The sequence below is a fragment of the Papio anubis genome, chromosome 5, assembly GCF_008728515.1.
Source record: "Papio anubis isolate 15944 chromosome 5, Panubis1.0, whole genome shotgun sequence".
NCBI lineage: Eukaryota > Metazoa > Chordata > Mammalia > Primates > Cercopithecidae > Papio > Papio anubis.
Window position 1 is genome coordinate 57,032,277 of NC_044980.1, and position 16,137 is coordinate 57,048,413.

General features: G+C 34.9%; 1 protein-coding gene across 4 annotated transcripts in view; it reads left to right on the plus strand.

The window, feature by feature from the left end:
* Nucleotides 1-16,137, plus strand: part of KIF2A (kinesin family member 2A) — an 85,441-nt gene that overhangs the window by 40,340 nt on the left and 28,964 nt on the right. For 2 of the 4 annotated variants that reach the window (XM_031666189.1, XM_031666187.1), the window contains exons 2-10: nucleotides 1,599-1,693; nucleotides 2,494-2,613; nucleotides 4,765-4,819; nucleotides 7,328-7,450; nucleotides 8,020-8,120; nucleotides 9,839-9,934; nucleotides 12,372-12,426; nucleotides 12,817-12,979; nucleotides 15,920-16,010. In XM_031666189.1, coding sequence (XP_031522049.1) covers nucleotides 1,599-1,693; nucleotides 2,494-2,613; nucleotides 4,765-4,819; nucleotides 7,328-7,450; nucleotides 8,020-8,120; nucleotides 9,839-9,934; nucleotides 12,372-12,426; nucleotides 12,817-12,979; nucleotides 15,920-16,010 — 899 coding nt within the window. The remainder of the gene's footprint in view (nucleotides 1-1,598; nucleotides 1,694-2,493; nucleotides 2,614-4,764; nucleotides 4,820-7,327; nucleotides 7,451-8,019; nucleotides 8,121-9,838; nucleotides 9,935-12,371; nucleotides 12,427-12,816; nucleotides 12,980-15,919; nucleotides 16,011-16,137) is intronic. The other 2 variants (XM_031666190.1, XM_031666188.1) reach the window with 1 other exon arrangement.

The following is a 16,137-nucleotide window of genomic DNA, read 5'->3' on the forward strand; positions in this document are numbered from 1 at the left end:
CAAGGCAGGTGGATTCCCTGAGCCCAGGAGTTTGAGACCAGCCTGGGCAACATAGCAAGACCCTGTCTCTGTTAAAAATGAGATAAAATAAAATAGAAAAGAAAAGAAAAGGCAGTGATGTCATAAACAATAATACTTATAATATTATAATATTATAATACTTATAATACTTATCAAATTATTATACTGCCCATGTTTTAACAGTATTGAATGCCTCATAATAACATTGTTTGTTTTCTGTACTATATATCTGTTTTTAGATATTTAAAGAGCTATAAATTATCTTAAGGTAAATTATAGATGCCCTCAAGGATTTCTGTTAGGAAATATTGAAGATGCAGATATATTGCATAGTTTCTGTCTCTATTTGACTAATAACCAAATGGATGAGTAAGATGAAAACAGATGAAATAAATTTTTTAAAAAGTATTTTATATAAGTATATATTCTGTTAATATGCGTCTAGGAATTTGTCCTAGGCAAATAATCCGACAAGTACATAATGACAAATATGCAATAGTATTCATTGCAGTGTTTATAATAATAATAAATTGCACATAACCTAAGTGATAGGTATTAATTTATGATAATGAAATATTATGTAATAATTAAAAATAATTTAGATCTATAGTTACTAACAGATAAAACCTACAATCTACTAAAAAGGGAAAATAAGTTTAATACATTATATATAATATCTTCTCTCTACAGATTATAAGACTACAGTAGTCAGGGAAAGTAAAGAATAGAATAGATTTGGATAGATAACATGTAGAAGAGGACATTTTAAATGAGCATTTCCCAACCTTTTTGGACTCACATTTCTTAATTTTAAAATTTTATCAATTTGCATTGTACATGGTAAAATGGTTTTTAAGTAAAAAGTATTTTATGTCAGTATAATACTTAAAACTGCTTTCTGAGCCAGGCGCAGTAGCTCATGCCTGTAATCCCATCCCTTTGGAAGCCCGAGGTGGGTGGATCACTTGAGGCCAGGATTTCGATACCAGCCTGTGCGATATGGTGAAACCCTGTCTCTACTAAAGATACAAAAATTAGCTGAGCATGGTGGCGTATGGCTGTAATCTCAGCTACTTGGGAGGCTGAGGCACAAGAATCACTTGAATCCAGGAGGCGGAGGTTGCAGTGAGCCAAGATTACATCTGCACTATAGCTTGGGTAACAGAGCGAGACTTTCTCAGGAAAAAAATTTTTTTTTGCTTTGTAAATTTTTGTTCTTTGTTGTATAGAATCATTTTTGGCTCGTAGTAAGGAAACTTTCTAATGTTTAGAACTGTTTAACAGTTTAAGATTTCAGGCATTGTATGTCACTGTGTGACCATTTATCATATATGCTGAAAATAAACTTTAGGTCTTATCTAATTTACTGATTTATTGGACTTGACAAGTAGCAAATTGATTTACAGCCCCATGGACAAAGTTCATTCCCTGCGCCTGAGGGTCTGTGGAAATCTCTCATAAAGAAAAGTAGTGTCATTTTTTTTTTTAAATTTCCAGGTTATAAAATTTTATTTCACAGTGTTTAGGAATGCCATAATTTGTGGCATTTTAAAGGTGTATACTTTATTTCCACGTAGGCCGAATACATCAAGCAATGGTAACATCTTTAAATGAAGATAATGAAAGTGTAACTGTTGAATGGATAGAAAATGGAGATACAAAAGGCAAAGAGGTAAGATCACTGGGTTAAATTTTATTCCTAGTCCTGCAATCAAGATTCTGAATGTAAAACCAGAAAGTACATAATGCATATATTTTTATTATTCCTTTAAAACTTTGAAATGATTAAAAATTTTCACTTAAAGGTAGATTCCTGCTGTATCTCTTATGTGATTGCACATATCAATCTTAATTATTTGATAAAAATATACTATTCTTTAAGTCTAGCTCACACAGTTTGAAATGTGCTATATTTAATTATGTGGTTCTGTTGGTCACTGTGTTGTTAGCAATTCATAGAGTCAAGACTGTAAAATGATATTTTGAGAGAAATTCTTTAAATTTGGGGATTATAATTCTAAATCATTTGTAAGGCTAAGGGATTGTATTCTTTTTTGTGTTTGTTTTTGAGACAGGGTCTCACTTTGTCACCCAGGCTGGAGTGCAGTGGCATGATCACAGCTTACTGCAGCCTTGACCTCCTGGGCTCAAGTGACCCTCCCACCTGTCTCCAGAGTAGCTGGGACTACAGGTGTATACCACCACACCTGGCTAATTTTTGTATTTTTTGTAGAGATGGGGTTTCGCCCATGTTGCCCAGGCTGGTCTCAGACTCCTAGGCTCAAGTGATCTGCCCACCTTGACCTCCCAAAGTGCTAGATTACAGGCATGAGCCACTGCACGCAGCTGAGGTACTGTATTCATTAGGCTATAGTAATTTAAGAGTTATTTACTGTGTCAATTTATTTGAAAAATAAAAGGTTAATTGTCAGAATATATTCTCAAAAGACTATGTGTGTGTGTTGTGAACAGATTGACCTGGAGAGCATCTTTTCACTTAACCCTGACCTTGTTCCTGATGAAGAAATTGAACCCAGTCCAGAAACACCTCCACCTCCAGCATCTTCAACCAAAGTAAACAAAATTGTAAAGGTTAGTGATGAAAATTCAGAGTGCAGGACACTGGGAGTGGGGGTAGTAGGGGGGTGTAGATGTGTATGTATTCTAATTTGAAATTGGTAGGCTTTGAAGAGTTTAAGAATTGATTAATTTGCTTTTTCTGCCATCCATATTCATGTACATACATACATATTTTCAAGGATTAAGGTTGTCTAATACACAATTATGACAATCACTGGATAAGGTCTTAGAAATTTCTCACCTAATTAGGATTTTTCCTGAGACTAAGTTTCTCAGGAGATATACATCAAAACCATTTGCTTGGTGTTTGTTAAATGAATTCATATGACTTTGACAAAGGCATAATAGCTATTTCTTAGGAATAATAACTACCAACTCTGATAGTCTTTTGAAATTATAATTCTGCTATTTGTTTCTTAGAGAAAGATGGAAAATGATACCGTAGTTCACTTCTATATTGTCTGTCATTATATACCTTAAAACTGTGCTAAATCCTCCCTGGCAGTTTTATCTTTATAAAAATTAAAAGCACATTATTCTTACGGCTTTTAAAGATAATTCTCCTTCCTTTCTCTCAAGATCTTTCAGTATTAAATTTTTGTTTCAAAATACAACTCTTTTTAAAACAGGTAGTATTGCAAAGTTGTTGAATCTGCAGTTCTTTGTATTCATTTCAATAAGCATTTGTGGTTTTGTTTTTTTGTTTTTTTACACTGTGCCAAATACTATGCTGGACAAAATACAAAGATGAATGATGACATGGCTTTCAGCCTGTAGGAACTTGATATCTTTCAGGGAGGACATAGATAAGCATCTAAATATAGTATGATAGAAGTAATAAAACCTTGTTTTGTAAACTATGCAGATGAACATAAGGCATATTTTCAACTCATGAGTTTAATCATATTGAGAGTCACCACTTAGAGGTTATTTGCTACCACTTACAAATGGGTTGTTTTTTATATTCATCTTCAAAATAAAGGATCTTCACTGGAGGATCTTTATAGTTTATTCTTCCTGGTATATCATTAACAACCTTTACTGTACATTAGAATTACCTGGAATAGAATAAATCAGTATATTTTAAAAATAAATATTTACTATTAATGCTATCAATATTCAAGTTCCTTTATATATTTTCCTCTATCCTCCAAAAATATTCAGGAATTAATATGAGCCAGGCACTGATCTAAGGACTTTCTTCACAACGACCTATGAGGTCATTACTACTGCTATTCCTGTTTCATTGATGAGAAAACTGAAACAAAGAAAGGTTAAGTAGCTTCACAATAATATGTGTTTTAATCATCATACTATGCTGCTAAAACCATGTAATAAATGTCATTTCTGAATAAGAGGGGGTAAAAAAATAAATATTTATTTTTATAAGTATTAAAAAGTATTTTTAAAGTATTAAATCAATATTTTTTAAAATACTGATTTATGGGCCCCACTCCCAGAGATTCAGTTTTATTTTACCTAAAGGGAGGCACTGGCATCAGTGTCCTTTTAATAGTACTCATCTGATTTGAATGTGTAGCCAAGGTTAAAACAACTACGTTATTTGATATCTTTTTTGAGGTGAATAAAAGGAAGCCTTCATGAATAAATTAGAGGACCAAAAGTTTGCTGCCTTAATCCGTACAGTGTCCAAGTCTTAGAAACTCTTATGAAACCTTTTTAGGATAACTGACAATGTACATTTTATAGTATTCTGATATTTCAGTTTAACAAGGGGTTCTAAGCTGTCTAGAACTAATATTTTATGAATTACCCCCTCTTATTCAGAAATGACATTTATTACATGGTTTTAGCAGCATAGTATGATGATTAAAACACATATTATTGTACTTAACCTTTCTTTGTTTCAGTTTCCCCATCGATGAAATGGGACTAGCAGTAGTAATGACCTCATAGGTTGTTGTGAAGAAAGTCCTTAGATCAGTGCCTGGCTCATATTAATTCCTGAATATTTCTGGAGGGTAGGGGAAAATATATAAAGGAACTTGAATATTGATAGCATTAATAGTAATTCATTAAGATTATAGTTTTTCTTCATTTTGTTTTATATTCTTACATATCTGCCTACTTTCGTTTAATTGAAAGCAACTCAGATCATGATACATATGAGGAAAATATAATGAGCATTTTTTCCTTTCATAGAATCGACGGACTGTGGCTTCCATTAAGAATGACCCTCCTCCAAGAGATAATAGAGGTAAAGTAAAATTTTATCTCTTAATTTTGGCTTTTGGCTTCTTAGTATGTTCCTGACGAGGTAAATCAAAAGTAAACATTACCCTTGATGTTGGTATTTATGTAAATTTTACCTGGTTAATTTTAAGAGGGTTTTTTTTTTTTTTTTTTTTTGGCAGGGGGGTGTTTGTTTGTTTTGTTTTGTTTTTTGAGCAGGGTCTTGCTCTCTCACCCAGTCTGGAGTACAGTGGCATGAACACAGCTCACTATAGCCTTGACCTTCCAGGGTCAAATGATCCTCTTACCTCAGCCTCACATGTAGCTGGGACCACAAGCATGTGCCACCATGCCCAACTAATTTTTTTGATTTTTTTGTAGAGATAGCCTTTCCATGTTGCCTAGGCTGGTCTTGAACTCCTGGGCTCAAGTGATCCTCCTGACTTGGCCTCCCAAAGTGTTGGAATTACAGGCGTGAGCCACCGTGCCCAGCCTGGTGTCTCCTTGATTTCCTAACACAATATACCAATAATACTAAAAAATGATTTTGTCCGGGTGTGATGGCTCAGGCCTGTAATTCCCACACTTTGGGAGGCTGAAGCGGGTGGATCACCTGAGGTCAGTAGTTCGAGATCCCCCTGGGCCAACATGGTGAAACCCCGTCTCTACTGAAAATACAAAAAAATTAGCCAGGCGTGGTGGCGGTGCCTGTAATCCTAGCTACTCGTGAGGCTGAGACAGGAGAATTGCTTGAACCCGAGTGGCAGAGGTTGCAGTAAGCCGAGATCACGCAACTGCACTCCAGCCTGGGCGACAGAGTAAGATTCCGTCTCCAAAAAAAGAAAAATGATTTTTAAAATGTATGGGATGATGGCTGGGCACGGTGGCTCCTCCCTGAAATCCCAACACTTTGAGAGGCCGAGGCAGGTGGATAACCTGAGGTCAGGAGCTCAAGACCAGCCTGGCCAACATGGTGAAACTCCGTCTATAATAAAATACAAAAACGGTAGCCAAGTGTGGTGGCATATACCTGTAATCTCAGCTACTCAGGAGGCTGAGGCAGGAGGATCACTTGAACCCAGGAGGTGGAGGTTGCAATGAGCCAAGATTGTATCACTGCACTCCAGCCTGGGCAGTAGAGTGAGACCCTGTCTCAATAAATAAATAAATAAATAGATAGATAGATAAATAAATAAATAAGTAAAAATAAAATGGATGGGATGAATATGAAACTATGAAATGCAATTTTTAATTCATCTTATTTACTAAATAATTTTGCAAATTTGAGAAGAATATCATGAGAAAGAAAGGAATGGGGAAAGAGTCAATTAGTTGGCTGATTTCACTAGCTGAAGAAAAGTTGAACACACATAAAAATTGTGTGGTTAACTGAAGTCTCCCATATATTTTCAGCCAGGACATGAAAAGCATAGTGAATTTATTTTCTGCTGTTTAGTGATTCAGAATTGTCTTTTCTGGCAGTATTCTTTCTCTGTGTGTGTGGATGGTAGACCAGGATGGACAGAAGTATTAAAATGAGAGGCTGAAAGTAGAGGGACAGTCCTTCATTTAAACACTGTCTTTTGAGTCTTATGTAAATTTATATTTCTTGTAAAATTTGATATTTATATTTAATTTTATATTCTTTTTTCTACTTGTATAATATCCACATTGAGAAATTCTCTGCTGAAGATTTGCATATTTGAGGAGCAAAGAGTGGGATTTGGAATATAGGGAGGGTTGAAGAATTCTAAGTTTTTACTCTCTGTATATATTTGATTAGTGTAAATTTTAAAAAATGAGAATACATGTAAAATTTATATTTTGCTGGGTGTGGTGGTTCACGGCTTTAATCCCATCACATTGGGAGGCCGACGTGGGTAGATCACCTGAGGTCAAGAGTTTGAGGCCAGCCTGACGAATATGGTGAAACCCCGTCTCTACTAAAATTACAAAAATGAACCGGGCCTAGTGGTGTGCGCCTGTAGTTCCAGCTACTTGGGAGGCTGAGGCAGGAGAATCACTTGAACCCGGGAGGTGGAGGTTGCAGTGAACCGAGATTGCACCACTGTACTCCAACCAGGGTGACAGAGCGAGACTCCATCTCAAAAAAAAATTTATATTTTGCACACATATTTTAGGAGGATTTCTTTGCAGTTTAAAGTTTTAAGACATGGAGCGGTTTATATATACATATATATGTATATTTTGTTTTCTTCACATATATATTTTAAAGGATTATTAAAAATCAAGCTTGGCTTTGGTTTTTATGTAAATTATTTAGATTGAATTTTGTAGCTAAAATTACATTGGTGAAAGCTAGGTCTGCACATATTACTTTGAAAGCCTCTTAGCTTATGTCAGTTTATTGAACAGAATTATAAACTATATTATATTTTACATATATAAATAGAAAACTTGGCAACTTACTAATATAACTTTTAAGGATCAGGTTTTTGGGGACATCTCTTCCTTTTACTAAAGTTATCTTTACTAATTTTCTATCCTGAATTAAATTTTTTTTTTCTTACAGTGGTTGGTTCAGCACGTGCACGGCCCAGTCAGTTTCCTGAACAGTCTTCCTCTGCACAACAGAATGGTAGTGTTTCAGATATATCTCCAGTTCAAGCTGCAAAAAAGGAATTTGGACCCCCTTGTATGTAAATTATGTATCAAGGATTTAGTCATTTTAGGCATACATGTATTCTCTCTTGGTCATCCTTTTTAAATCCTCAAAGAGTAAACAGTCTAAATACAAGCTTGATTGCAGATTTCATTTTACCACTGTGGAAAATTTAACTTCTTTTTATTAGTTTAGTCTGTTAATTGGGTTTTTTAAAGTATATTTTGGAGCAAAAATTTTTTTGTGAAATTATAGCAATGTTTCAGTTTGAGTTTAAAATTCTGGTCAGATGATAATTTGTCAGATGTTACAGAAGAAAGTCTTGTGCTCCTTGATTCTTTGAATTCAAAAATGTTTGTTTCTAAACCAAGAGATGACATGTATCAATATGTTTGAGTCATTTTTCTGGACTCTCATCTGTACATTGTCCTATTTTAGTTTTGGTAAAGCAGTTCATTAAGTAAAGCTCACATAGTTGTTATAGGCATGCTTTGTCACTGTGTACCTTTTGTGTGTGTGTGGTGAAGTTATACATAAAAAAATATAATATTAGTACTCTAAAAAAGAAAACTATACTTCTACAGCTCATGTTGTCTTTTCAGCACGTAGAAAATCTAATTGTGTGAAAGAAGTAGAAAAACTGCAAGAAAAACGAGAAAAAAGGAGATTGCAACAGCAAGAACTTAGAGAAAAAAGAGCCCAGGTTCGTAATATAAACATATATTTTGTTTATATACTAACCAGCGATTAGATTGTATCAGTGAAGGTAATTGATGTGACAAAAATAAGGCATTTTTTTGGAGAATTTTAAGAATTCCTTAAATTGATATTGAGGAATAATATAAACTCATGTGAAAATAAGTTACCATAACACGTTTTTACTGTATTGTTCTTTAAGAAAAAGCCATTGTGTTACAGAATTCTAATGTGTATAGTATAACATTTAAGAATTTTTATTTTAAAAAGACCTAAAAATACATTGGGAAAAATATCTAGTTAAAGTGCATGATTAAACTATAAATTTTATTATTGTTTTTGTATGGTTAATAAGTTCACATGTCTTAGTGAAACAGGGGAAATTCCTTGTGTTTTGATTTATGCCACATATGAAGAGTGGATCTCTATTATGTCCCCCTCGGGGTCCCTTCAGATGGTGGCAAGACTGCTTAATAGCAGTGGGAAAATTGCACAGAGAACTGGTCTTTTACCCTTCTACAGGTCTTTACATGTTAGACATTTTGTTATTATACGTATAACTCCACCATTGTGCTTGTATGGCATCTATTACATTCTCAGAACTACTCTTCTCTAATAAAACATCAGGATTATTTATTTACTAGTATGTTCAAATGCCCTTAATCATGTGAAACTACCAGTTCAGATGTTGTGTTGTAGAATTGTGGACCTAGTATTATATCCAACCTGAATGGATCAGCTTTTATCTGAAAGTGACCTGAGAATGACCAACTGGGTTTTGAAATAAATAATAAAACAGATTATCTACTAATACTTAGCATAGATGCCACCTGGTGTTTCCTGTGGGTACTTCATAATACTTACACATCTCTCTGTGATCTCTTAATTCTCACTTCACAGTCTGCTTCTCAGTTGACATAGGTGGTATTATTTCCTAGAAGAAGGTTAATTTAAAGTAAGTTTCAGTAACAGTTTGTAATTTAGTTGCATTCAAAAAAAAATCTGAATATGATGTATAAAAAATGTGACTTCTTAGAATGATTAATAATTTATTGTTTAAGGCTAGGAGAGGCTGTTGACTATTGCTATTTGTATCTTAATCTGAATTTTCTGTTTTGAAGCCAAATAAATTGTAGTTGGCATTCAAAAATTTGAATTTTAAAGATTTTTAAAAAATGATCTTGGCTTCTGATTCCTTTAGTTCTATGTTCTGTCGATTTGGGGCAGTTTTGTTATTACTTAGTATTTTTTAGAGGGTCAGCAAATATAGAAAATGAAGACAAATGAATCTGTATTTATACTTTGCTGAAACACTGGATTAAATTAGAAGATATATCTACTTAAATGAATTTTCCTAGAATTTCAGCTTTTCTAGAGTTATTTGCCAGTGGTTAACATGAGCATTATTTCTCTGTTGCTCCATTTTATAGGATAATTAAGGTATATGTATAACAGGTGGATTTTTGAAATAGGTAAATGGTAACTTCAATGAAGAGTCTTTAATTTGGAGTTAACAGAATGCATACAGACTAAGAGAACTGTGTTTGTAATATGAAAGTGGTTCAGAGCTGATTATGAAACCACAACTGTGAAACTATACCATATCATCAGTTTGAGTTTAGGCTTGGTTATGACAAATGGCACAATTTAATTTTCAAGCCAAATATAAATGCAAAAAATACATTATTATATTTATAATGGTGAATTCTCTCTGTCTTCTAATAGGACGTTGATGCTACAAACCCAAATTATGAAATTATGTGTATGATCAGAGACTTTAGAGGAAGTTTGGATTATAGACCATTAACAACAGCAGATCCTGTAAGATTCTTTGCAAACCATTATTCTGGAACTTTTTATGCTTCAAATAAAAACATGTATTTGACACTTGCTAAATTCATACTGTATTCAGCTATGTAGTTTTTCCTTTCCTTATGGGTGCTCATTCACCATATTTTAAGAAAAGTAATTATCCACATTAATGCTTGTTTTCCATAATTTAGTATATGAGATATGCTGCCTATAGCGATGTCCTTCTCAAAGCAAAACCTCCCTGTCTTTGGAAGGGCAGAGCAACACTTAAAGGAGTGATAGCAGAAGACTCACTTTCCTTTCTGGCTATGAATTATACTTTGATCTCAGTTCCAAGTTTATCTTTGTCTTGGGCTATAGATCCCACCATCATTTCTAATTTACTGTTGGTAATTTGTTAGTTGTAAATGTTACTCTGGCTTTTAACGATAAGTGATGGTTGTTGAGGGCTGCAGTGGACCAGAAATCTAGAACTGGAAAAAATCCTCTGCTCTTATTACTCCACTCCCTTGCTGTTGATGAATGAGAATTCAATGGACAGGGAATGCTTTTTTTTTTTTTTTTTTTTTTTTTTTTTTTGAGACAGAGTCTTGCTCTGTTGCCCAGGCTGGAATGCAATGGTGTGATCTCTGCCTCCCGGTTCAAGCGATTCTCCTGTCTCACCCTCCCGAGTCGCTGGGACTACAGGCATCTGCCACCACACCCAGCTAATTTTTGTATTTTTAGTAAAAACGGGGTTTCACCCTTTTGGTCAGGCTGGTCTCAAACTCCTGACCTCAGATGATCCACCCGCCCTCGCCTCCCAAAGTGCTGGGATTACAGGCGTGAGCCACCGCTCCCAGCCAGGAATGCTTTTATAACTAATTGGTACTTATAAAAAATAATCTATCTGACATAGCATATACAGAATGTGTTAGTTACAAAAAAGACATTTGTGTTAGATAGATGTATTATATAGAATTGTTGATAGTACTTGTATCCCACATATTTTAGGCCTTGCTATTCCTTCATGTATTTCACTTACTACATGGGAGCTCACCCTTTAGGACAGGAATTGGCAAATGTTTTCTGCAAGGGTCTTTGGCTTTGGAACTATATGGTCTTTGTCACAATTACTGAATTCTGCCATTGTATTGTAAAAGCAACCATACACAATACATAAATGATGGGTATGACATTTGTTTCAATCAATGTGTGTCAGTAAAACTTTGCAGAAGAAGTAGGTAGTAGCTAAATTAGGCCCACAGGCCATACTGTGCCAATCCTTGATTTATGTTAATTATTATTAAAATGAGGCATGTATTGGGAACAAAAATTTTATAAAAAAATACTTAGGCATAAGAACTGGCATATTTATAAAATAGTTCAAATGATTTGGCTCAGTAATCATCTGAGAATCCTGTTTCTTGCCAGTAATTATCTTTGCTAGCAACTTTCCCTATGATCAACCTATATGTCACTTAGTAGAATATAAATGTTTACTTTTGTTGTGTATAGCACATCTTGAAGTGGATAATACAGCTTTTTTTTTTTTTTTTTTTTTTGGAGACAGAGTCTTCTCTGTTGCCCAGGCTGGAGTATAATGGCAGGATCTTGGCTCACTGCAATCTCCACTTCCCAAGTTCAGGCAGTTCTCATACCTCATGCCTCATCCCTCATGCCTCATGCCTCAGCCACCCGAGTAGCTGGAATTACAGGCGTGCACCACCATGCCCAGCTAGTTTTTGTATTTTTAGTAGAGACAGAGTTTTACCATGTTGGCCAGGCTGGTCTTGAACTCCTGACCTCACCTGCCTCGGCCTCCCAAAGTGCTGGGATTACCCACTGCGCCTGGCATCACAGCTTTTTTTTTTTTGGTCCTGAGATGGAGTCTCACTGTCGCCCAGGCTGGTGGGCAGCAGCATAATCTCGGCCCACTACAACCTCTGCCTCCCAGGTTCAAGTGATTCTCCCACCTCAGCCTCCCGAGTAGCTGGGACTACAGGCATGCACCACCACTCCCGGCTAATTTTTGTATTTTTAGTAGAGACGGGATTTCTCCGTGTTGGCCAGGCTGGTCTCAAACTCCTGACCTCAGGTGATCTGCCCACCTCAGCCTCCCAAAGTGCTGGGATTATAGGAATGAGCCACCACATGGCCTCCTCATAGCTTCTTAATGTGAACTTAATGCTACTAACAACAGTAGTACCCTCTACAAAATTGTTTCCTAAGGTGATGGCTTTCCAAATAACAAAATAAGTAAGTTTCCATTACACTCAGAATTCTAGAAGTAATTATATCTGGCAACCATTAAAATTTGTGCAAAGCTAATTTGTTTTTTAAGCTTACCTATCATTTATGCTATGTATACATTTCTAAAACCCCGGGAGGAAATACTACATAATTGACGTTTCAGTGTTTTACATGACAGTGATAATCACTGAAATAAAATACTTTTTATTTCTAGATTGATGAACATAGGATATGTGTGTGTGTAAGAAAACGACCACTCAATAAAAAAGGTATGGCACTTAATGAGCTCTAATAAAAGATTGATTTTATCTTATTTGTAATGTATTTTTATAATAGCAAATCAAATTGGTTTGGAAAAATGTAAATCATTTCCTTTGATTTGTATGTAACCATTATGCAGATTTCTATGGCTAAACTTGTCAGTTTGTTATTGCTCTGAATCATTGCCATTTCGAGTCTTGCTTCACAGAAATCTTGATTTTGTTTTTACTTTGCTGTTGAAATATTTTGTCTTAATGAATTGCATATTTATGGGATATTATCTTTATATGTACAGAACTTCCTACATGTATCTTAATTCTTACTACTTAAATAATTTTTGTATATGAACTCAAATGCTGTGAAAATTATTGGGCATTGATTTTCATTTATTCTTTTAGAAACACAAATGAAAGATCTTGATGTAATCACAATTCCGAGTAAAGATGTTGTGATGGTACATGAACCAAAACAAAAAGTAGATTTAACAAGATACCTAGAAAACCAAACATTTCGTTTTGATTATGCCTTTGATGACTCAGCTCCTAATGAAATGGTTTACAGGTAGGTAAATTCATTTTAAATCAGAATTTTGTTCTTACGCCATGTGGTCATCAACACCTTGAAATTTACATTAATTGTGGGATATTTCTTAAGAGGTGCAATATGCTGTTTTATTCTGAGTTTAAACAAAGAGAATGTAATAAATGCTGTAATGAATATTAACACTTGTTCTCTGTAATGCTCCCTGAAATCACAGTTTCCATTGCTACTTGCTAAATAGCTTATTACACATATATATACATATATACATATCAAACAAACCGTGTATATGGATAAGAAATTTCTGGAAAATGTTAACATAACCTCTAGTAATAGGATATGATGAGGAGAACTTTTAATTTTTACCTTTTAATCTCTGTAGTAATAAAGAAACTTGAAATGTTTGTTTGAGGCATGGTTTTGCTCTGTTGCCCAGACTGGAGTGCAGTGGCACGATCACAGCTCACTGCAGCCTCGACCTCCCAGGCTCAGGTGATCTTCCCATCTCAGCCTCCTGAGTAGCTAGGACCACAGGCATGCACCACCACACCCAGCTAATTTTTGTACTTTTTGTGGAGTTGAGGTTTCATATGTTGCCCAGGCTAACCTCAGACTTCTGAGCTCAAGTGATCTGCCCGCCTTCGCCTCCCAAAGTGCTGGGATTACAGGCGTGAGCCACTGTTATGCCTGGCCAAAATACCTGTTATCAATAAATTATTAATTTATCTAAATCTGTATTTATTATGTATCGTCACTTAAGGCGAAAAAGTTCCGTACTTGCATTTAAATTTGTCATCTTTAAGCTTGGAGATAGTTTTAGTACATGAGATTCTTATATGTTTTCTGTATTCAACTTATAAATAATTCAAATTTACCTGTATTATACATTGGTATCTCAAATTTTTATGCCAGATTTAGGTTTTCATACATAAGTTTGCAAACATTTCTAATAATTACAACATCAGTTTTAGCAGTATTGTTATTTTGGTTTATCTAGGAATATAACTGTCTTTGTAATTGCTTGAATGCTATACCTGGTTGCCCTTTTTCATAAAAATGCCTAGAAAGGAGAAAATTAGAGTTAATGAGACTAAGAATTGAAGGTGTTACAAAGGAAATAGTTTTGAGACCAACTCCTTTCGTCTTCACCAAGTGTACTGGGTAGTCAGTTGTTAAAAAAAAAAAAGGATCAAATTAAAGAACATATGAATACTACATAGAAATATTTGTGGAGAATGTATTTAAAGGGGAATCATAATTGTTAATTGTAGAATTTTTTTTAGCTTTCTGAAGAGTCCACTCTTCCTTTTCATTCCCTCTTTCTGCTCCTGCCTCATAAAATATAAGTTTGACTTTTATAATAGTTTTTAAAAAATTATTACAAATACAGGCATGTTTCTGGGTGTATGATTTAGTTTTTATGATTTTGTTTTTACCCTGTATTTATGTTTCTTAACTTTATCAATATTTATCCTTCTCCTCTATCTCTTATACTTAACTATTACGGATTGAGGAGTTACATGTTTTTTTTGTGGGGAGGTTTGGGAGGGCGGGGTTGATCTAACTACTTAGCAGGCTCATCCCTAGTTCTTTTTGATCAGAACTTTTTCCTGCTCTTTTTGTTCTGTACTTTCTTCAGTTTTGCCTTTTACAAAACAAAGACAGCAGTTATATAAAATGTTCTACTTGTAGATCTGTTTTCCATCTTTTTTTTTTTTTCTTTTTGAGACGGAGTTTCGCTCTTGTTGCCCAGGCTGGAGTGCAGTGGCGCGATCTCGGCTCATTGTAAGCTCCGCCTCCCCGGTTCAAGCGATTCTCCTGCCTCAGCCTCATGAGTAGCTGGGATTACAGACGTGTGCCACCATGCTCGGCTGATTTTGTATTTTTAGTAGGGACAGGGTTTTACCGTATTGGTCAGGCCGGTCTCAAACTCTTGACTTCAAGTGATCCACCCACCTCAGCCTCCCAAAGTGTTGGGATTAGAGGCATGAGCCACTACGCCTGGCCTCCATCATACTTTTTAGTTTACTGTTCAGGAAAAAAGTACTTCTTATACCTTCCCACCTTTTAATTTTAACTCTAGCAGTGGGTTATACCAATACGTTTGAAATATAATTCAAGGCCAGGCATGGTGGCTCACGCCTGTAATCCCAGCACTTTGGGAGGCCAAGGCAGGTGGATCGCCTGAGGTCAGGAGTTTGAAACCAGCCTGGCCAACATGGTGAAACCCCATCTCTACTAAAAATACAAAAGTTAGCTGGGCATGGTGGCAGGTGCCTGTAATCCCAGCTACTCAGAGACTGAAGCAGGAGAATTGCTTGAACTCGGGAGGCGGAGGTTCCAGTGAGTTGAGATTGCGCCATTTGCACTCCAGCCTGGGGGACAAGACAGAGACTTCATCTCAAAAAAAGAAAAAAAGAAATATAATTCAAACCATAATATTTAGGTATCATTTTCCAAAATTGAGGCTGTCAACTTATTAATAGAATTCAATGTCCTATAAGCACAATTTATATTCTTTTTCCTTAAGTATAAATTACTTGTCTAAATTCAAGGTAGTCATCATTTTTCTATTTATTTAGATGGTCTAAAGATAATATTTTTGCAGTTTTTTTCCTCTGTTAACTTTTTAAAATTGAGATTGCCACTCTTGTTTATTCTGTTTTTGTTGAAATTATAATACTTTTTGTTTTTATTGTATATGCCTTATTGTGACCATTGTTTATTATGGAAATATTGCTTGAAATTATGCTTTACGTAGCTTTAAGTAATTTTAGCATATGATATTTAAAATTCTTAAATCAATTCTTTGATATTATTATTTAAAATTTTTAACAAAGATTTGTTTAGAATCTTGCTGTTAAGTTTTGTTTATTAATAAAATACTTTGTATTACTCAGCATTACTTTTATTCATCAAAATATTGGTGACACATTCTGACTGATGCATTTTATTTTTAAGGTTTACTGCTAGACCACTAGTGGAAACTATATTTGAAAGAGGAATGGCTACATGCTTTGCTTATGGGCAGACTGGAAGTGGAAAAACTCATGTAAGTGATTTATTAAAGTTACATTCTGGTATGAAGCTACAGTTTCTTTTCCTTATAGCTTAATTCCGAGACCTAAATTCTTAAGAGTTATTCCTGAGTAATGTCTGTTCTTTATTTTCTTTTTAAA